General features: G+C 36.1%; 3 protein-coding genes across 3 annotated transcripts; all 3 read left to right on the top strand.

The window, feature by feature from the left end:
• Window positions 1–1,246: 1,246 nt before the first annotated feature.
• LOC140177399 (uncharacterized) lies at window positions 1,247–11,290 on the top strand. Its single transcript, XM_072210493.1, has 7 exons — window positions 1,247–1,472; window positions 1,564–1,628; window positions 1,788–7,993; window positions 8,365–8,783; window positions 9,234–10,203; window positions 10,336–10,789; window positions 10,918–11,290. The coding sequence occupies exons 3-7, from the start codon at window positions 6,340–6,342 to the stop codon at window positions 11,288–11,290; spliced, it is 3,870 nt and encodes a 1,289-aa protein (XP_072066594.1). The 5' UTR covers window positions 1,247–1,472; window positions 1,564–1,628; window positions 1,788–6,339.
• A 4,052-nt stretch (window positions 11,291–15,342) lies between these two features.
• Window positions 15,343–17,697, top strand: LOC112752973 (pentatricopeptide repeat-containing protein At2g45350, chloroplastic). Its single transcript, XM_025801582.3, has one exon. It carries the CDS (start codon window positions 15,661–15,663, stop codon window positions 17,545–17,547), a length of 1,887 nt encoding a protein of 628 aa, XP_025657367.1. The 5' UTR covers window positions 15,343–15,660; the 3' UTR covers window positions 17,548–17,697.
• A 36-nt stretch (window positions 17,698–17,733) lies between these two features.
• Window positions 17,734–21,882, top strand: LOC112752957 (small ribosomal subunit protein uS15). Its single transcript, XM_025801581.3, has 5 exons — window positions 17,734–19,824; window positions 19,960–20,032; window positions 20,614–20,752; window positions 20,854–21,040; window positions 21,678–21,882. Exons 1-5 carry the CDS (start codon window positions 19,802–19,804, stop codon window positions 21,709–21,711), a joined length of 456 nt encoding a protein of 151 aa, XP_025657366.1. The 5' UTR covers window positions 17,734–19,801; the 3' UTR covers window positions 21,712–21,882.
• Window positions 21,883–22,608: the final 726 nt, after the last annotated feature.

Below are 22,608 nucleotides of genomic sequence, written 5' to 3'. Positions count from 1 at the left end.
AAAATTAATTACAATATAAGTCAATAATTAAGACAACTTTTTTTTATTTTTTATTTTATAATTTAAAAAATTAGAATAGTAGGGAATATAATTTTTTTTTATAACAGACCTGTTTTTTAGTTAGTTTTTTCGCTCCTAATTAATTCTTTAGTAGAACCGAAATTTTATTTATAGAAATTTTAGTATAAATTTATTTGAGTTATAAAAATTGTTGACGATGATGATGAGGATCCTGGTGACGGAAATAGTATTATAAAAATAAAGCTAACTTACTTTAATTTCTAAGTTTTAATTAGCTATCTTACTAGCTACCTCTAATAACACTTTTTTATCAAATAATTGTTCACTTTATAAATCTGTGTTACATTTTCTTTTTTTAATTATACGCTTTATCAATGTTCAGATTTTTTTTGTCATGGGCTAATCCCCTGACTCATACAGTTAAATAATAATAATAATAATAATAATAATAATAATAATAATAATAACACCAACCCACATATATCGTTATTTTGGATAAAATAGTGACTAATTTTTTGTATATATCCTTTAATTTGGTAGGTCAATAATTAATTTGTTATATATCAAAATTTTATTTAAATATTTATTATTAGCCAATAAATTACTACATACATAAAACAGAATTCAAATTATTGATATTTGTTTAATAAAGTCATTAATTTGATTTTGACAATTTTTTTTTAATATTGATCTACAAATACATATAAAGACCATAAAATAGAAACAAACCAGACTTCACTCTTAATAAGTTAGATCTACAATAAAATTTATTGGTCTGAGTCTAATCTTTATCCCGTTGGAGACTATTTATTAAATATTAAGTATTGTTTGACTTAAAATTTGTTAAAAAATCTGAAAATTAAAAAAATAACAAATAGTAAAATAAATAAATAATTAAATAAAATCAAAGATATTAAATATATTTAATATATATAAAATTTAAAAAATAAATAACCTACTAAATAAAATTTTTTAAATAAAATAAATAATATATATTTAAGTTCTCACTATTATATTTTTTAATATAATAAATTATACATTTATATATCTTAAATTTTTTTTTTTTGACGGGTTGGGTAACTAAATCCAACAAATTTCCAAGTCCAGAATAAGACACATAATTCCTAATATTAGCTCCCTACCTATTCGAATGAATTGCTTTCCCTCCCATATAACCATATTCCTATAAGGAAACACAATTAACCACATTACTATAAAAAAACACAATTGACGCTAAAATAAGAGACCAAATAAAATTATAGGTCCACTTCGAGGAGTAAAAGGACGGGACGAGCTGCACCACACTCCAGTGCGTGGACGAACTAGCGCAGGAAGTCGGGGGTGCTACAACTTGATTCTGAGCTTGAGTAGAGAACAGGATGCAACAATAGAGACCGCTGTAAAACCTATCGCTGATACGTCTCAGACATGGAGCCACTGATGATGGGAAGGTAAGCCTAACTTCTCATTCCTAATTATCTCTGTAATTTGTTTGGGCGGGTTAGATGGCCAATGATTAGTTAGTTGATTTTGCAATTTCAGAAATGTCAAGGTGTGAGCTAGCATGTTCTCTTCTCGAGGAATCCAAGAAAAATCACAGTTTGAAAGTCTCTTCTGGATAACTTTAATGTCTTGAATTATTGGTTCTACTTTCCAAAATGTGTTTTCTTCTTTGATTGCTTGAATTAGTTGAAACCATTCGGATTCAATAGTTGCATTCTCAATTTTGAGATTTTCTACTAAAATGATTGCTTCTCTTATGGCAGTTGCTTCTGCAAGGATGCTGGAGTTTGTTTGAATTTTTGAAGTTGTCCCTCCCACGAGGATTCCATTGCAATCTCTGATCGCTACTGCTACACTTCCTGATTTTGTGTCATTGGAAAAGGCTGCATCCATATTCAATTTGAGCCAATTTTGAGGAGTGGCTCTCCAAATTATAGGTACCGTCCTTCTTTTATTTGATTCTTTGGTGCTATTATTTTCCTTCTCTGTTGTCTTGAAATATTCTAGTTCAAGATTTTTTGTATGGTTGATAATAGACTTTGGATCAGGTTATGTGTCATGAAAAACTTTTTCATTTCTTGTTTTCCAAATTGTCCACATTGTGATACCAATTCGATTCCACATTTGATTTGCTCCTATTCTGCCTCCTTGGTTGCACTTTCTAAACATTTCTTGCAGCCACATCCCGACTAAGTTTACACTTTTCTTTGTTGGTGTGCATTGAGCTTGCGAGTCAAACCATACCGCTCTTGTCCAATCACATAGAAGTAGAGCATGTTCGGTGGTTTTTTCCGCCTGCATACAAATAGGACATAGATTACTGTTAGTTATCTTTTTTCCGGAAGGATATTGTGGATTGTCCGTTATAGGAACATCTTTATCTTTTGGGGAGTTTTCATATTCCGAATTCCTAGCCAAAGATCCTTTAAAGGTGTACTTGTTGAGGGCTTGTCTTTGGAGTATTTTTTCTCTTCTTCTTTTTTTGCTATATGATATCCAGTTTTAACAGTGTAATTGCCATCTTGTCCGTACGGCCAAATCAAATTGTCTTGTCTTGCTATTCTGCTGATTGGAGTTCTGATGATTTTTTTGGTTATGACTGCGGGAAAGAAATTTTTAATTTTTGCTTGGTCCCACTCTTTTGAATTTGAGATCAAATTCTCCACTCTTAAGTCTTCATTGTTTTCTTTGTCGAGTGGTTGATTCAAGCCATATATCCAGTTATCCTTCCACACTTTGACTCTTTTGCCTTGGTCTATGTTCCATTTAGCTTTGCTCTTTAACAAATCTCTACCCTGTAGAATGCTATTCCATATCCAAGACCCTCTTCGATGACTTTTAGCTTCCCAAAACTCACAGTTAGGGAAGTATAAGGCTTTCATAATTCTCACCCAGACAGCTTCTAGATTTTTAATAATTCTCCATGCTTGCTTTGCCAGTTGTGCTGTGTTTTGGTGACGAAAGTCCTTGAATCCTAATCCTCCCTCTTTTTTACTCGTGCAAAGCTTAGTCCAAGACCTCCAGTGTATTCATTTTTCCTTTCTTTGACCTCTCCACCATAATTTAGCCACTTTTGCACTTAATTTATTGCAGAATGATTTAGGAAACTTTAATATACTCATCGCGTACATTGATATCGCTTGAATAACAGTTTTGATGAGCACTTTCTTCCCGGCTTGATTTAATAGATTCTTTTTCCATCCTTCAATTTTTCCGTCCACCTTTTCCATTATCCAATCTAAGGACTTGCTTTTTGATCTTTCCCACTGTGCTAGTAACCCTAAGTACTTTTTTGGTTTATCCCAAGTTGGAATATTGAGGATCTCCTCTATGTTGACTCTGATTTGGATTGGGATTTGATTACCAAAGGTAATTTCAGATTTCTCTAAGTTGATCACCTGACCAGAAGTTGAGGTGTACACATTGAGTATTTAGACTAGCTGATACAATTCCTCCTCTTTAGCTCCTGAAAAAATGATGCAATCATCAGTAAATAGTAAATGTGTAATGATAGGAGCAGTCGGGGCTAATTTGACCCCAGATATCATATTACTATTAAGCGCTTTATCCATTAGGATAGTAAAAACTTCTGCAGCAATGATAAATAGATAAGGTGAAAGAGGATCTTCCTGTCTAAGACCTCTCTGCGGAATTATCTGTCTAGATAGAATTCCATTATATTTGAACCTGTATGTCACACTTTTGATGCACTCCATGGTAAGCTTAACCCATTTTTGGTGGAATCCTATTACCTTGAGCATTTCTTTAATAAAAGTTCATTCCATCCTATCATAAGCTTTGTTCATATCCAGCTTGATGGCTAAATCTTGTGAGGAGTCTTTTCTTGTACTAGTGATCCTGTGGAAATCTTCTTGAACGATGATGATGTTATCTTGAATCATTCTTTCATTTACAAACGCGCTCTGAATGGGAGAAACGACCTTGTCAATGATGCTTCTAAATCTCGCCACCGTAACTTTAGAGATGATTTTGTAGATATAGTTGGAACAACTTATGGGTCTCAAATGATTAAGCGTTTCTGCTTGCTTAATTTTTGGGATAAGAACAACTTGTGTTTCATTTATCTCCTTGGGAATGTGGCCCTTTTCAAAGAAAACTTTAACCACTGCACAAACATCTTTTTGAATAGTACTCCAGTGCTTCTGGTAGAACTGGCCACTAAATTCATCAGGTCCCGGTGCTCTTGTACGATCCATACCAAAGACTGCTTGTTTTATTTCCTCTTCTGTTACTTCCTTCAAGAGATCATTGTTCATAAATTCTGTCACTCTCTTAGGGATATTCTTGATACAATCCTGCAGGTTGGTGCTTCCTTTTGATGCGAATAGGCTCATGTAATACTCTTCTATTAATCTCAAAATATCTTCTTGTTTATGAACCCAATTTCCTTCATTGTTTCGCAGCCTATCAATTTGATTCCTGTCCCTCCTTTGTAAGGTAGAAGCATGAAAGAATGTCGTATTTCGATCACCCCAATTGAGCCATTTGATTCTAGCCCTTTGAGCCCAATATTTTTCTTCTTGACTCCATAGCTTTTTTATTTTTTTCTTTGCCTTCTTGATAAGACTTTGCTAATGTGGGTTGTGAGGAAAATTTTGATGTGACTGAATCTTGGATTGCCACCATGCGATATCCTTATCAACCCTTCTGAAGTTAGTCCTATTTCACTCCTTAAGGACCTTGATGTAATTCTTTATTTTTTTTAACAAATTTTTCCAATCATCTCCATTGCTGTTTCCTTCATTTCATCCTTTCTTGATTACTTCCTTGCAATCTTCTCTATCATCCCAATAGGATTCATATTTGAAAAGTCTTGGAATTTTTTTGTTCGGCCTCATGTCAAGAATAAGAGGGCAGTGATCCGATGAAATGGCCGGTAGAGCTGTGAGTCTGGCATGATTAAACATTTGTCTCTACTTCCAATTAACTATAGCCCTATCTATCATTTCTCTTGTTACGACACCATCTCTTGGGTTGCTGAACCAAGTGATTTGCTCCCTTTTAGCTCCAAATCCATGAGGTTCTTTTTGTTCACCAAGTCTCTGAATTCCTCTATTTGGATTGGCGGCTTCGGGTATTTTCCAACTTTTTCATCTTGATTGAGAATGTTGTTGAAGTCCCCAATGAAACAACTCGGCTCATCTACCATGTCCTTTGACTCACTTAATACTTGCCAAATTCTTCTTCTATGCTTGAAAATTGGATTTCCATAAACGAAACAACACTTCCAATCAAGATCATTATTACTCTTTATATCTGCAAGAATGAAACTTTGACACCATAAGTAGACAAAAATATTAACTTTTTCATTTCATAACAAACATAAACTTCCGGACAAGTCCCGGAATTCTACACAAAAGACATTTTTAAACTGAAGCTTTCTAGCTAATTTTCTTAATTTTTCCTCCTTAGCTCTAGTTTCCATAAGGTATACTATGGCGGGCCTGTGCTTACTGCACAGGTTTTTCAATTCGGAAGCTCTTTCAGCCGCCGCCACACCGCGACAGTTCCAACTTAGAATAATCATGGCTGAGGTGGGGGTATGATTAGGCCCGTCTCCTCAGCCGTAGTTGCTATTTATTGCTCTGCGCTAGGTCTGCTGCTTCCTTCCTGAACAATATGGTTCTTATTCCTTTTGTTGTTTCTTGATTTCTGATCTCCTTCCCAGCTGAACTCTGTGATGTTCTTTCCTCCAATTTCATCTCTCTTCCTTTTGATCTTCAGGTTATACTGTATCCTTATGCTCAAGACTTCTTCCTATATCTTCAAGTTGTTGTTGAGTTGATTACTTGCCTTTGATTCTTCTTCTTCTTCATCTGAAGCTAATTCAACATAATAAATCTACCATTTTTCATTCTTGTAAGGTTGTTTCTCCTTGCATTTTCCAGCATCGATCTATTTCTCCACTTCTTCTCTTGGTGAAGAAAGCTTAGGGGTAGATACTAGTTGGATTAGGAATTAATTCAATAGTATTGGTGTGTGTAATCTGAGAATTATAGTGAAAATTCCACCATGGTTTGTGGTGGAGACTGGATGTAGGATTCATGGCACTAAGAATCCGAACCAGGATACATGCTGGCCTCTTTCTTCCTTTCTCTGCACTTTTAATGTTCTGCGTATGAGACAATTCTAAATAATCTCCTGCAACGCGAGCAACAGCAACAGAGAGTTTGAAACTTTAAGTTTTAAACTAACTTGATTCAACCCCCCCTTCTCAAGTTCCACTAGAACCATCAATTGGTATCCAGAGCTAGGTCTCAAGAAGGCAAGCTTCACAGCTTGGAGTAAAGATCCATGGCCAACAACATGAATCCCAACATTGTGGCTTTCACTCTCACTGAAGGACAGTCCAATAATAGACCTCCCTACTTCAATGGCAGCAACTACTCTTACTGGAAAGAGAGAATGAGAATCTTCGTGCAGTCGATTGACTACAACATCTGGAAGATCATTCTCAATGGCCCCGACGTTCCTACCAAACAGAATGCTGATGGAGAAGTTGTGGCAAAGGAGGACAACGAATGGACAAATGAAGAAAAGAAGAAGGTTGAACTCAATGCTAAGGTAATCAATCTGATGCACTGTGCGATCAGCTTTGAAGAATTCAGAAAAGTGTCAAGGTGTAAAATAGCGAAAGAAATCTGGGATAAGCTCAGACTCACTCATGAAGGCACTAAGCAAGTAAGGGAGACCAGAATTGACATGCTGATGAAGGAGTATGAAATGTTCAGTATGAAGGAAGATGAGAGCATCGATCAAATGTTCGAAAGGTTCTCGATAATCATCAACAATCTGGACGCCATGGGAAGAAGCTACTCCGAAGAAACCTTGGTAAGAAAGATTCTGAGAAGTCTTAGTAAGAAATGGGAAGTGAAAAGCACAGCCATCTCTGAAAGGAATGATTTGATCAAAATCACCTATGATGAGCTGAGAGGCAAGCTGCTGGCTTATGAAACCACTCACATGTCTCAAGACAAAGATGACAAAAAGGAAAGTATAGCACTAAAATCAAGAATGACAGCCCAAGGAGAAGAATCTGATGACAGTTTCTCAGATGAAGAAATGGTGCTCTTTGCTAGAAAAATGAGAAGACTACTAAGATACAAAAATAAAGGCAAAGGAAGCTCTTCATCCAAAGATGTCAAGAAAGATCAAGTCAAGTTCACATGCCATCACTGCAAGGAGCCTGGTCACTTCAAGTCAGATTGCCCTCAACTCAAGAAAGGCGAAAAATTCAAGAAAGACAAGAAGAAGGTGATGATGGCAACATGGGAGGACTTGGAGAACGACACCAGCTCAGAAAGCTCAGATCAAGAAGCTCAACTATGCCTGATGGTAGATCATGATGATGAAGATGAGGTAGATCTCTCTGACTTATCTATTGATGAACTGCGCTACATTATCAAAGACATTTCTGTGAACTCTAAGAAACTCTTGGATAAGTATGCTAAATGTAAGAAAGAAAATGAAGCCTTGAGGACAGAAAATGACCTTCTTTTGAAAAAGATCAAGACAAATGAAAATAATAATAAAAAGTTTTTAAAAGAAGAAAACATTGCCTTGCGAACTGAATTAGAAAAATTCAAACTCAAGCATGAAGTTATTGCCTCCACTGATTTGATTTCTGAAAACAAAAAGCTGAATGAACAAATAAAAAGTTTGAATGAAGACTTAGCAAAGTTTGTTCAAGGTTCCCAAAATCTGAACAAACTGCTTGCTTGTCAAAGGTTTGGGTCTGAAAAATCTGGACTTGGTTTCATAGAGGAAAATAAATCAGTTTTCAAACCAAACTTTAAAAAATCTGAATCTTCTTCTTCCAAGTTTTTCAAACCAAAAGGATTCAGCAAACCCCAGAAATTAGTGGGCAAAAATCAATGCTACAAGTGCAATAGAAATGGTCATGACCCTCTTCAATGTTTCATCTTTCTTAGGTCTTTTGGTAATGATAGTAAGTTATATAAAGTTGTTCATGATTTTAATGCTCTTGGGCAACCAAGAAGAATTCACATCAAAGGATCCAAATGGATTTGGATACCTAAGGTTAGCTAAAGAAAATGCAGGTTTGCCTTGCATCCAAGAAGAAAAGGGAAATGTGGTATCTTGATAGTGGATGTTCAAGGCATATGACCGGAAGGGATACTTTCTTCATTAAACTCAACAAATACAATGGAGGATTTGTCACTTTTGGAGATAATGGTAAAGGTAAAATAATTGCCATTGGTAAGGTTGGCAAAGATTTTTCAACTTGCATTGATAGCGTCTTCTTAGTTGATGGGTTAAAGCATAATCTATTGAGCATAAGTCAATTGTGTGACCTAGGGTATGCTGTAACCTTTAGGAAATCTGATTGTAGAGTCATAAATGAGAAAACAGGGGCTATTCTATTTGTTGCCAAAAGAAGTGAAAATGTGTATGGTATCACTCTAGATGATCTAAAAGTTCAAAATGTAACTTGTTTCTCTTCAATGGAATCTGAAAAATGGATGTGGCATAAGAGGTTAGGACATGCTAGCATGTTCCAAATCTCTAAGCTTGTAAAGAGAAACTTAGTTAGAGGTCTTCCTAATATAAAATTTGATAAAGATATCACTTGTGATGCTTGTCAAATGGGAAAGCAAATTAAAACCTCTTTCAAACCTAAGGAAGATGTCTCTACTAAGAAACCATTGGAGTTGTTACATCTTGATCTGTTTGGACCAACTAGGACTCAAAGTCTTGGAGGAAAGAGTTATGGCATGGTAATTGTGGATGACTATACTAGATTTGGCTGGGTGTTCTTTCTTGCTCATAAACATGAAGCCTTTTCAGTTTTTGAAAAATTCAGCAAAAAGGTTCAAAATGAAAAGGGCTTAAAAATTGTTTCAATTAGAAGTGATCATGGTAAAGAATTTGAAAATTAATTTTTTGAATCTTTTTGTGATGACCAAGGCATATCACATAACTTCTCTTGTCCAAGAACACCTCAACAAACTGGCGTTGTTGAAAGAAGAAATAGAAGTTTACAAGAAATGGCTAGAGCTATGTTATGTGAATATGAAATTCCTAAGTTCTTGTGGGCTGAAGCTGTGAATACAGCTTGCTATGTTTTAAATAGAACTATCATTAGGAAGTTTTTAAAGAAAACACCATATGAACTTTGGAAAGGGCATCCTCCAAATCTCAGTTATTTTCATGTGTTTGGCTGTAAGTGTTTCATTTTGAATATCAAAGAAAATTTAGGAAAATTTGATCCTAAAACACATGAAGGCATTTTTCTAGGTTATTCCACAAATAGCAAGGCCTATAGAGTTTATAACAAGGTCTCCAAAACTGTTGAGGAAACCATGCATGTCACATTCTGTGAAACTAACATTGTTCCTAGTGTTTGCATAGATGATAGTCCAGGTTTTGAAGCTGAATTCCCAAAGAACGATGAGCCAGCTCAAAATAATTCTGATTCTCATGATGTTGCACCTGCTAGCAACGAAAATTCTGATTCTGCAGGAGACAATTTGGAATTATCTCCTGTTACTGCAGAAAATACTGATGCAGAGGCCATTGTTGATCAAGAGGAACCTGAATCCTCAAACCAATCAAGAAGACCAAGAGAATGGAGGTTTCTGAAAAATTATCCTGAGAAATTCATAATTGGTGATCCCTCCAAAAGTATTTCAACAAGGTCATCTTTGAAAAGAGCCGAATCCAACAACATTGCTCTTTTATCAAAGATTGAACCTCAAAACATCCAAGAAGCTCTTGCTGATCCATCATGGGTGCTAGCCATGAAGGAGGAATTGTTGCAATTTGAGAAGAATCAGGTCTGGTCATTGGTGCCTAATCCACATGGAAAGAAAGTCACCGGCACTAAATGGATTTTCAGAAACAAGCTGGGTGAAGATGGCTCCATAGTCCGAAACAAAGCACGATTGGTCGCTCAAGGATATGATCAAGAGGAAGGGATTGATTTCGATGAATCTTTTGCACCTGTAGCTCGAATGGAAGCCATCAAATTGCTCCTTGCATACGCTGCTCATTGTGGCTTCAAGCTGTTCCAAATGGACGTAAAGTGTGCATTCCTCAATGGCATAATAGATAGAGAGGTTTATGTGGCTCAACCACCTGGGTTTGAAAACAAAACATTTTCTAATAATATTTTCAAACTAGCTAAAGCCTTATATGGTTTAAGACAAGCTCCTAGAGCTTGGTATGAGAGGCTTAGCTCTTTTTTATTGAAAAATAACTTTCAAAGAGGAGCCACTGACACCACTTTATTTATTAGAAATTATCATGATCATTTCATTCTTGTGCAAGTTTATGTTGATGATATTATATTTGGTTCTGCTAATGAGGATTTGTGTGCAGATTTTGCTAATCTTATGACCAATGAATTTGATATGAGCATGATGGGAGAACTCAATTTCTTCCTAGGCTTGCAAATCAAGCAAACTGCAGAAGGCATATTCATCCATCAAGAAAAATATGCAAAGGAACTTGTCAAGAAGTTTGGGCTGGACTGTGCTAAGTCTATGGGAACCCCCATGCATCCTAACATCAAGCTTGATAAGGATGAACATGGCAGAGATGTTGATGAGACACGTTACAGAGGGATGATTGGATCCCTAATGTACCTTACCTCCTCAAGGCCTGATATCATCCAAAGTGTTGGCGTTTGTTCTAGGTTTCAATCAAGGCCTAAGGAGTCACATCTCTCTGCCGTCAAGAGGATCATCAGATATGTTCTTGGTACCACTAATTATGGGTTATGGTTTCCTAAAACTGATTCTTTTCAATTAGTGGGTTTCTGTGATGCAGATTTTGCTGGGATAGGATTGATAGAAGAAGCACAAGCGGCATGTGTTGTTTTCTTGGGAAATCCCTTATTGTTTGGTCTAGCAAGAAGCAAGCTACTGTGGCTCTTTCAACAGCCGAAGCTGAGTATATTGCAGCCTCTTCTTGTTGCTCTCAATTATTATGGCTGAAAACTCAACTAGCTGATTATAAACTGAATGTCTCCAATATTCCATTATTTTGTGACAACATGAGTGCTATTAATATTTCCAAAAATCCTGTCTTGCACTCAAGAACAAAGCACATTGAAGTTCGTTTTCATTCTATTAGAGAACATGTGCAAAATGGAAATTTGGATATTCAGTTTGTTAATTCTGATGGTCAGCTAGCAGATATTTTCACCAAACCATTGATAGAAGAGAGGTTCTGTAAGCTGCGAACTGAATTGGGCATTCTTGCTTCATCTCTGTTTTCTTAATTTTTTCTGATAATGAGATCTTTTGTGTTTTGTCTCATAAATCGCGTTGAGATTTTTTTGGCAGATGATGAGTAAACTTCAGTAAATTACTATGGAGCTAATGGATTCTAATCTGACCATGATGAAAGATGGACACCGTGTGCTGAAACAGTTTTCAGAACTATGGGCTTTCTCTTTATTGAAAACTGTGGGGTTCTTTCAATTTTTTTTGAAACAAATTTTGTTCAAACTTTTATGAAAAGTGGGCTTTCAAAATATTTTGGGCTTTTTTTACTCTTTTGGACCTCTGAACTAACTTCATTTTTTTTGGTCTCAAATTTTGGCAGCTACTATTTGTTTGAGTTGGGTTTTATTTTAAAAGCTTATTTGGTTTGGACTTTACCTCAAGGTTGCTTTTCCATTTACATTTGTTTTCAAATTCTCTCTTGTTTGTTTTTATCTGAAACGTACGAAGGTTACAGCTGTAACTTTCAATGTTTTCCAAAACCACTTTAAAGTTTTCATTTTTATCTGTTTTCAAGATGCAACCTTTGCACTCTCCCACACCTATATTAACTCCCCACTACATGCATCCTCTCACTCTACTCCCTTCACTCTTTCATATTCTCCAAACCAGTGTTCTATAAATATGGCTCGAAAGAAGAGAGCTGCTCGCAGAGGCTCCCACAGTGGCACCCACCGTTCTGATCACACACACTCATCTCCATCTCATTCCCTCACTCATTCCTCACCATCTCCACCACCAAACCCTTCTCCTGACATGGCCCGCACTAAGACCACCGCTCGCCGACCTGGCGTTGCTCCTCGTCCTTCTCCACCTCCTCCTCCAACCAACTCTCAACCGAGTTCATCCAAACCCAGCTCTTCCAGAGGAAAGAGGCCTCTTCAAGAAGACGAAGAGACAACCCACACTCAGAATCGCCATACTCGCAGTACAGTCATTGACCTCCCTCTTCGTTCTGTGTCTGAACCTAAGCTGTCAAACCCTATTGCCTACAAATCTTTCTCTGCTGATTTTTCCCATGAGTCTTTTGATCGTCGCCGTTTCCAATCTCTCATGAACTATTTATTTTTCTGCAAAGATGTTTACGAGCGTAAACTCTGTCCCCCGAAGCTTGTCAATCTTGACAAACTCCGTAGGAAAGGCCTGAACTTTACACCATTGTTTGCATATCAAGGTTGGACATCCATACTGTCCATCAAAGAGAAAGTTTACCCTGATTTGGTAAAACAGTTCTATAGCAACATGTCCTACAAAGAAGGGAGAATCGCCTCTTTTGTTAAAGGCAAAGTGATCATTCTTGACAAATATCACCTAGGCAAAGCCCTAGATTACCAGGACCGAGGCCCTGATGTCTACACCTCTGGTAAGTGGGACGATACGCTCAATGTTTCATATTTTGATGCCCTAAGCATTGTCTGCATCAATATCCCTCTCTTAGAAGGTAACACTCCTACTCACAAGTCTCTTGGTCCAGTCCGTGCCCAGCTGCACAGGATTGTTAACCATGTCATCTTGCCTCAGAGCGGTTCTTTTCAACGCGTCTCATTTTGTGACACACTGGTTTTGTATGCATTGCTTTCAAAATCTCCTATTTCTTTTGCTTACTTGCTTATGAGACACATGCATGCGTGTATCAGTACCAAAAATGCTTTACCCTATGGCATGCTTCTTACAAAAATTTTTCAATATTACAATGTTGATTTTGGGGCTGAAATTGCTAAAGATTGTAACTCATATATCAAAGGGGGTGGTGCAGTAAAGAAAACAGCTCCTAGGCGTCGCCAAGCTGATGACAGCACTGATGTTCCCTCTGTTGATGAGGATCCTCTGATTCCCCCTTCCACATCCACTACAATCAAGGTCATGACCCGCATTCTGAAGAATGTGCTTGAAGAATTTATCAATCTGACAGACCTTCTTCTCCACCATGGAGCTGAGCGCAAAAGGAATCAAGTTTTGGAGGAGAATGCTCTCAAAAAGACTAAGGGAAGGATTCGGATTCTGAGAGACTTTGTGGAGGACATTGAGGTTGGCCTCACAACTTCCGACAATGAGGGGGAGGACGATGGAACCTCTGATGAATCTAACTCTGATGCCTAGCTTCTTGTTATCTCATCTGCGATTATGACTTGCCTTTGTTTTGTTTTGGACTTGTTTATTTTTTGGATGACTGTAACAGACTTAAACTACTCGGTTACTTGAACTCTTTGCACCAGCCTCTAACAAATTTTGTGCAGGTTTTTCCTTTCCTCCCTTGATGACAAAAGGGGGAGAAAAGAAAGGGAATGTTAGTTTGGCTTAGGGGATTAATTGTGATAGTTAAGAACAATGATACTTTATGCTGCTAAGTAACTTGTTAATTCCTGTGTATCATGTCTAGTGTAAATTGCTCTGTGTTACTATTACTGTGATATACTGCTTGGAAATTTTGGTCCTGGCTGTTTGTTAAGATTTGTTCAGGTAAAGATAGAAGCCATGATCAAGGAGGAATAATTCTGGTATTGAGGGGGAGCCACTCACAAACCGAATGCCATCAAAGGGAAGTGTTCTTAACTCTTTCAAATTAAGTCTTTAATTTCCCTAGTTTATCATGTTTGTCATCAAGGGGGAGATTGTTGAGCCTAGTTTGATTTTGGGTTATATTATGATGACAAACATTGCCTTGGGTTAAAAGCCCAATATTGTTTAATGTGTGCTTTATTGTGGCAGGCCCAAGTATACAAGCATTTGATACATCAACCCATCACAGCAAATAGAAAAGCAGCTCACATTGTTCCTTAAGTTAGTAACCAAGTCCACACCAATTCAGTCCAAGACAAGCTAGTGCCTCAGCATGGCAAAAGAGCCAAAGCTCATTGCACCGCTCAGCAATAATAAAAAAGGTATACATTTGGCAAAAGAAGAAAAGAAAGAAAAGGACATCTGTCAACATCAAGGACAGTTGGGGCTTTAGCAAAGCAACAAGACACAAGCACTCTCACATCTCCAAGGACAAATAGTAAAGCAAAAAATTTCAGTAAAGGGAGAGCAAAACACAAACATGCACAAGCAGCAGAGGTAGTGGGTGAAGCTCCTCGTATGGCAGAGATCATGGAGCAGAATTGAAAAGAAGAACATGCCAAGGAAGAAAGAAACACCAAGGACAACAGAGGTAGTGGTGGAGCTCCTCGGACAGCAAGGAAAGTGGAGCAGGATGAAGAAAGGACTGCATGTCATCAAGGACCACTCCAACGGGCAGCAAGGAAAAGAAAAGAGGAAGATGCTACAATGAAGCCAAGCTGAAGATATAAAAGAAGCTTCATTTCATCTTCTGAAAAACAGGAGAGAGAGAGCACATACATTCAGAGCACCTTCTCTAACATAGAGCTGGAATCTCTTTCTTCTACTCAAGCTTAATTCTTATTTTATGCTATGGCTGTCTTGTGTTATTTTCTGTTTTGAAAAAAGGCAAATATGTGAGGATCAAAAGCCAAGAGAGAAAAGGCAAGAGTGATGCAAAATAGCCACTGTTTTTCTAATGTAATTTGGGTGATTGAACTAGGATTAGTTCCCCTTGCCAAGTTGGGTTAGCACTTGGTGAGAATTGAATCTGTGTAGATTCCCCTTCCAAGTTGGGATAGCACTTTGGGGGTAGCTAAGCTTTGGTGAAGAAAGCTTAGGGGTAGATACTAGTTGGATTAGGAATTAATTCAATAGTATTGGTGTGTGTAATCTGAGAATTATAGTGAAAATTCCACCATGGTTTGTGGTGGAGACTGGATGTAGGATTCATGGCAATAAGAATCCGAACCAGGATACATGCTGGCCTCTTTCTTCCTTTCTCTGCACTTTTAATGTTCTGCGTATGAGACAATTCTAAATAATCTCCTGCAACGCGAGCAACAACAACACAGAGTTTGAAACTTTAAGTTTTAAACTAACTTGATTCAACCCCTTTCTCAAGTTCCACTAGAACCATCACGCCTTATAAAATTTTGTAATTTCTTTTTTGTTATATGTAGAAATTAAACTTATACTTCTATTTTTGGGTCAGAAATATCTTGTACACTTGAGTTCATTAATTTTCATATAATTAGAAGTAAAAATATCTAAGCAGCCATTGATGGTGACAACAATAACAACATCAGTCTCTTCCCTCAAAACAGAGATAACCTTATCAAAGCCATTATGGCATTATCCAAATTGGAGCCCCAAAGAGACACACATGTGCTTGGAACAACACTGCCATTGCTAAACCTCCATTCATGAACCAACAACTGAAACCAACTTTAAAGTTTTCATTTTCCATATACAAAGTTTTCCAACTCAAACCCACCAAAAACAGAACAGAACAAAAGTAAAGTATCTTCAAATTCTGAGTTCATTGATGCTTGTGTGTGCTTCTTCTTCTTCTTGTAGTCCTTCACATCAACCATGGTCCTCTTCCATTCCCACACTCCACTTGCTCCCAAAATGCACAACCTCACAACACGTGAAACAACTTCATGCACGAATCACAACAACGGGTCTCATAAAAAACACTTCTTTCACCACAAAGCTCGTTCTCACATTCATCTCTTCACCTCACGCGCCACTCGTGGAGTTTGCACGTTATATGTTCTTCAAGCACCACGCAACACAGGACCAACATGGCGATGACCCTTTTCTCTGGAACGCTGTTATAAGGTCTTATTCCCATGGTGGGTGTGACCCAAGGGGTGCTTTGGTTGTGCTCTGTTTCATGCATGACAATGGGGTCAATTTGGACAAGTACTCGTTTTCACTTGCTCTCAAGGCTTGTTCCCAAGTAGGTTTGTTGAAGGAAGCAATGCAAATTTATGGGTTGTTGTCAAAAACGTATCTTTGTTCTGATGTGTTCTTGCAAAATTGCTTGGTTGGATTGTTTGTGAAGTGTGGCTGTGTTGAGCTTGCGCGCCAAGTGTTTGATAGAATGTCTGAACGAGACGCTGTTTCTTATAACTCCATGATTGATGGGTATGTGAAGTGTGGGGTGGTTGAAAAGGCACGTGAGTTGTTTGATGGAATGCTATTAGATGAGAGGAACCTGATTACTTGGAATTCAATGATTGGAGGATATGTAAGGTGTGAGGATGGGTTGGATATTGCTTGGAGTATGTTTGATGAAATGCCTGAGAAAGACTTGGTTTCATGGAACACTATGATTGGTGGGTGCGTGAAGCATGCGAAAATGGAGGATGCTCAAGCATTGTTTGATGAGATGCCTGAGAGAGATTCGGTCAGTTGGGTTACTATGATTGATGGTTATGCGAAATCGGGTAATGTTGCTGCTGCAAGGAGCTTGTTTGATGAGATGCCAAGTAAAGGTGTTATTTCTTGTAACTCCATGATGGCTGGCTATGTTCAGAACGGTTATTGCATTGAGGCTTTGAAGCTGTTTCATGATATGAGAAGGGCAACAAACATGTTACCTGATGATACCACTTTGTTAATTGTTCTTACAGCAATTGCACAGTTAGGGCAAGTTGAATTTGGTATTGCAATACACCGGTATGTAATAGACAACGGGCACTCTCTAATTGGTAAACTCGGCGTTGCGCTAATTGACATGTACTCAAAGTGTGGCAGCATAGAGGAAGCTATCTCAGTATTTGAGAACATTGAAAGAAAATGCGTAGATCACTGGAATGCTTTGATTGGTGGGTTTGCGATACATGGAATGGGCGAAATGGCATTCGAGTTTTTCATGGAGATGGAAAGGCTTTCTATTACACCCGACAGTATCACATTCATCGGATTGTTGAGTGCTTGTGGACATGCTGGCATGTTGAAGGAAGGACTAATATGTTTTGAGCTTATGCAGAAAGTGTATAATCTTGAACCTAGAGTGCAACACTATGGATGTATAGTTGACATGTTTAGCCGTGCAGGGAAAGTTGAACAAGCGAAGCAATTCATTGAGATGATGCCAATTGAACCAAATGATGTAATTTGGAAGACTTTGATCAGTGCTTGTCAAAATCATCAGAATTTCTCAATAGGTGAGCCTGTAGCTAAGCAATTGGTTCAGCTAAGTTCATGTACTCCAAGTTATGTGCTTTTATCTAATATTTATGCAAGTTTGGGCATGTGGGAAAATGTTAAAAGGGTTAGGACAGAGATGAAAGAAAAGAATTTGATAAAGGTTCCTGGTTGTAGTTGGATTGAACTAGAGGGATGTGTTCACCAGTTTTCTGTACATGATAGGACACACCATCAGGTTAGTGAGATTTATTCATTGTTACGTAGTATGTAAGTTTCTAATTTGGAGCTAGTTCAATTTGGATATTGAATGTATGCCTTAGAGATTGACTTGTTGATAGCACAAGATTAAGGGGTAAAATACTCATATACATAATAAAAGGACAAATCTGGTATTAGTCCAAGTACAATAGTTGGGAAACAATTTAAAGAATCATGCTTATTGTGTTTTCATTCACATGTTGGACTGTACTTCCGTGGCCTTAATATTCCCTTTTAAGAGCTTAGCGAGTCAATGGCTATCTAATATGTGCTTGAGTGGATTCAGCTACATAGTGGTTTTAAATCAGTTCATCGTCACAAAACAGTAAAACACTTAGAGGTAGTATATTTTAAAATGGATTTTCTTTCAATAATTTTATTCTATTACTAAAAAATTATATTCAAATGCACTAGCCAATATGCAAGAAATTACACACGAACTGAACACCAAAGCTAATTCAGTAATTCTACAAGGCTACAACTACAACCAGTATAAAGTATAAACTACGCAGTTTACATGGAAAGCTATAAATCTTAGCGGAGATTTACATATAGTTTGTCATTCGAATGAAGTTGATAGAATAATTTGATAAATTTGACTAAATTATAAAATAACGATTTTTAACTATTAATTTCACATAAAATTTTTGTAATAATATTTTTTGACTTTTAGTCTAAAACTAAAACGAGAGCGAAGCCAATTAAAACATGGGCTTACAAAATATAATTTGAGGCTAATAGACAGAAACAAAGCCCATGTTTAGAAGCCCGTTAAAGGCCCAATAATAACCCAGTCAGGTATCCCCTAGTAAGGATGACAACGGGTAAGATAGGGATGCAGTTAAGTTGGTTTGGTCTAGTGGTTTGTTCATTAGTTCGTTTTAGCAAGTGTCGGAGGTTCAAATTTCGCCTTATGTATGCAGCAACTCATTGGCCCTTTTGGTTTCTATCGTGGGAAAATAATCAAAATATTGTCCCCTATCTCTATTTTTTGTGAGCTTTCATTCTCCTCGTTCTCTATTTTTCTATATTGATAATTTATATGAAAGTTCTAATTAAAAATAAAAAACATTGTATATAAATAGAGTATTATCCAAAATTACAAGTCCAAAAATATAAAATAACACACCATAATTATATTGCATAAGACAAAGTCTTAAAATATAATTTCTAATCTAAAAAAAATAATAATATAGATTGAAAAGTGGGACGGGCGCAGTGTTAATATTATAGAGAGAACGGAAGAGACTTTTGAAATTAGGATTAGATTTTTCAATATATATTATATATGAAATGACTAAAAAATTTATATTAGAAGTAAATTATTAAAGATATTTAAGTAAATTTGCGGTGCCATTCAAGGCAATTTTGCCGTCCCTATGCCCTAACATGATTCTCAATATAACCGCGAATTTGTATTTATATTCTAATTTAATATAGTCCTTTTTTTTAAGCGTTCTCCTATTTTTAACGTCATTTTCAACCGTAATCCTATTTTTAAAACTAAATTCAACTACACTCCTATTTTGTGTGTTTTATATTTATACCTCATATTTATCCTTTAATATTGATATAATTTATTTTTGTATTTAAAAATATTATTTTTAATATTTTAATTTTAAAATATCATTTTCATATTATTTTTTCAAACACCATGATGTCTCTTCTTTAATAAAAGAAAGAAAAAAATAATTTGTTATTGAAATAATTTATTTAATCAAAAATCAATTAATAAAGTATCAATAAATAACAATTAAAATTGACTAACTAAACATATTTTTATTATTTTCAATATTTATAAATGATTTTTTTTTCACAAACCAATCACATGTTTTAAAATGTGAAAAAAATTGAAAAAAAAAGAAGTCAGGAAATAAAACCAGAAAACAAAAATAAAAATATTTTTATAAATTAATCAGCCTTTTTTTTACAATAAATTTTATAAATTATTTTTTTATGGTATATTTAGCCTATACTTTTAAGATACAAGATAGTAAATTTGTTTCTTACGCTTTTAGCCTAAAACTAAAACGAGAGTGAAGCCGATTAAAGCATGGGCTTAGGAATTATAATTTTAGGATAATAGACAGAAATGAAGCCCATATTTAAAAGCCCATGAAGGCCCAATAAATAACCCAGCGGGTATGCCCTAGCATGATCCTCAATATAATTCAGGGTTCTGTCTTCTGCATCTTCTTCTTCAGTTTGGCGCAGTCGCTGAGAGCACACACAGAGAGTAAAGAGTTCTCTTCCTTCCACCAGCCACCATGGGGCGTATGCACAGTCGCGGGTATGCTTCTTTCTCTTCTTCATTCTCGCGCCACAGATTCTCTTCAACCATTTTAATTTTTTATTTCTTAATGTTATTGTTTTTTGGACAAACTGAATTTTTTTGACGTGTTTGTTCGTTGATTGTGTATATCAGTAAGGGTATTTCCAGTTCAGCTCTTCCTTACAAGAGGACTCCACCCAGCTGGCTCAAGATCTCATCTCAGGATGTCAGAAATCTTAACCCTACCTTCTTGCATTTTCTGCCTTTCTTTTTTTTATTTTTTAGGGTTCTCTTTGTATGATGGAAAATTGTGATTTTTTTTAGCTTAGAGATTTATAATTGTTTGAGTTTTTATTTTTAGGCGTATGTTTTTGGTAATGTGAGGTTCGTTTGTTAGTATTTTAATTTGGTAACTGTGTATACTTGTCTACACATTATTCGTAGTTATATATGTATCCAGCCATTGTTGTTAAATTAGGCTTGGATTGAATATTTTGTTATGCAAAATAGAATTGGCTCCAGCATGTGTCAAATGCATTTAGTGTCAACTTTGGTGGTATACCCCTCAGGCTTAGTTTTGTGGATCATGAATTTTGAACTAATGATTCAAATTCTAATTTTTCTTTTAATATATGGATGTTTTAAATTTAGATATGATCCATGTTAGGGCTTTATGGCATTATTTGATCCATGTATTTGAACCTACAGTTGTACACGGCTTAGTTTTTTTGTTATGTTAATATTTAAAAATGCAGGTTTTAAGATATGTGGCCATTTTTTTCTAATTCTTTGTTTTGGAATTTTCAGGTTGAGGAGAATATCTGCAAGTTTGCCAAGAAAGGTCTTACTCCATCACAAATTGGTGTTATTCTTCGTGATTCTCACGGAATTGCTCAGGTGAAGAGTGTCACCGGAAGCAAGATTTTGCGTATATTGAAGGCCCATGGTACGCTTTACCCATTGTTACTTGTTCGTATAAATTTGCTTTTTAAGTTGATATGTGAAATGTATTTACAATGTTTCTTGTGTTGTTTTTTTTTTCAATAGGTCTTGCTCCTGAAATACCTGAAGATCTATACCACTTGATCAAGAAGGCTGTCTCAATCAGGAAGCACTTGGAGAGGAATAGGAAGGACAAGGACTCTAAATTCAGGTTGATTTTGGTAGAGAGCAGGATCCACCGACTTGCACGTTACTACAAGAAGACCAAGAAGCTTCCACCCGTATGGAAATAGTAAGTATCAAATATGCATTTTCTTTAAATCACAACGGTTTCTTAATGTGCCTGAACTTTTATTTTGATGATTATACACCGGGATGATGCATTTCATGAATACTTCTATTTTTTAAAATCCTTGTGGTTCCCTGAATTGGGTTTTGTGTGGTTCGTATTTTAATTGTGCTGTTTGTTCAACTTCTTGCTCTTATTTATTTTTTTATTCATTGTTAAATTGATGTTCATAAAACAATTGAATTCGGTGTATACATGTTGATAGGATTAGGTTGACAACATAATGGAACCATTCTTTGTGATCTTCTTTTGGATAAATATTTTGTTTATGAAAGTCCATGGGTTTTTGAATTATTTTGGATTAGTTAAAATGCACTATACTGCTTCTTGCTGTCATTTTGCTTCATGTGAATCACTATTATTCGTATGCAGAGGTTGAACAGAAGTCGTTTATAGCGACTTGTTCTCAATTCCACAGAATTTGGATCGGTGTTTTAATAATGAGATTGTGCTTATTTCTGAAGTGCTGGCACCTTAAAGATGCTATTACTTTAGGGCCTTTGGCTCATTTTCGTTTCTTGTTTGTGTACATCGCAATGTTCCGACGTTCTAACACTGGTTATGTTATCTGCTTTTGCAGTGAATCAACAACCGCCAGCACCCTTGTGGCTTAGAGTGAGTTGTTCAGTGATAGTATCAGGTTCTACCTTCAATGTACTTTTTGATAAGCAGACCTAGTTCTTTGGTACCATATTATGTCTTGGAATTTTTGGAACACATGAAAATTTGTGATACAACTTTGTTCTCGTGGTAATAGTTTTGATGATGGATTTTGTTCTGATTAATATGCACTTCGCCTGCTTCATTCAGTTCCTTTTTAAATTGTGTTCTGAGTATTTTTATTTTGAAAATATGATTATAATCATCACCAAGAAAATGATTGTTGGTGATTCCCCCGGAAATGAATATAGAATTCTTTCCCTTCACTGACCCGACTCGTTCCCTTCTATGTTTCAATGGCTATGGAGTCATGTTAATTTGTCATTGGAGGAAGAACAATGTGTTTTGAACAATGTTTCCTTCTGCTGTGAAGGAATTTGAACTAAACAAGCATCGAATTTATGTGAATTCCTTCATTTCTCGGAAAAATTGATTGCTATAAACTTAATGAATAGCAGTTAAAGCCTTTATGGTCGTTTTTGAAGGGATTTTAGTTCAAAATAATGAGATTTATTAGATTGAACTATAATTTTTAAGATATAGTTAGTATTGATGAAAGCCACAACTACATTGAAATTCTATAGATTTTTTCTTTAAAGAAAAGTCCATCTGCAGTTACATAATCATTTTGTTTGGTAAACACGTAATTAATGTGAAAAGCTAACATTCATGTTATTATTATTTGGAACTAAAAGGTCATATCTTTTAAATTGCATGATTTGTTTTTACCTAAATCTGTATATATTTAGAGCAAAGTAAAAACAAAACATCGATCCAAACCAATGCGTTAAAACGTAAAAGTTACACCACGAAACTTTATCTTGCTACTAAAGAAGATTTAGACTGGCAAA

Source organism: Arachis hypogaea, chromosome 2 (genome assembly GCF_003086295.3).
Source record: "Arachis hypogaea cultivar Tifrunner chromosome 2, arahy.Tifrunner.gnm2.J5K5, whole genome shotgun sequence".
NCBI lineage: Eukaryota > Viridiplantae > Streptophyta > Magnoliopsida > Fabales > Fabaceae > Arachis > Arachis hypogaea.
Note: the sequence above shows the minus strand (reverse complement) of the source record. Positions and strands in the feature narration are given on the sequence as shown.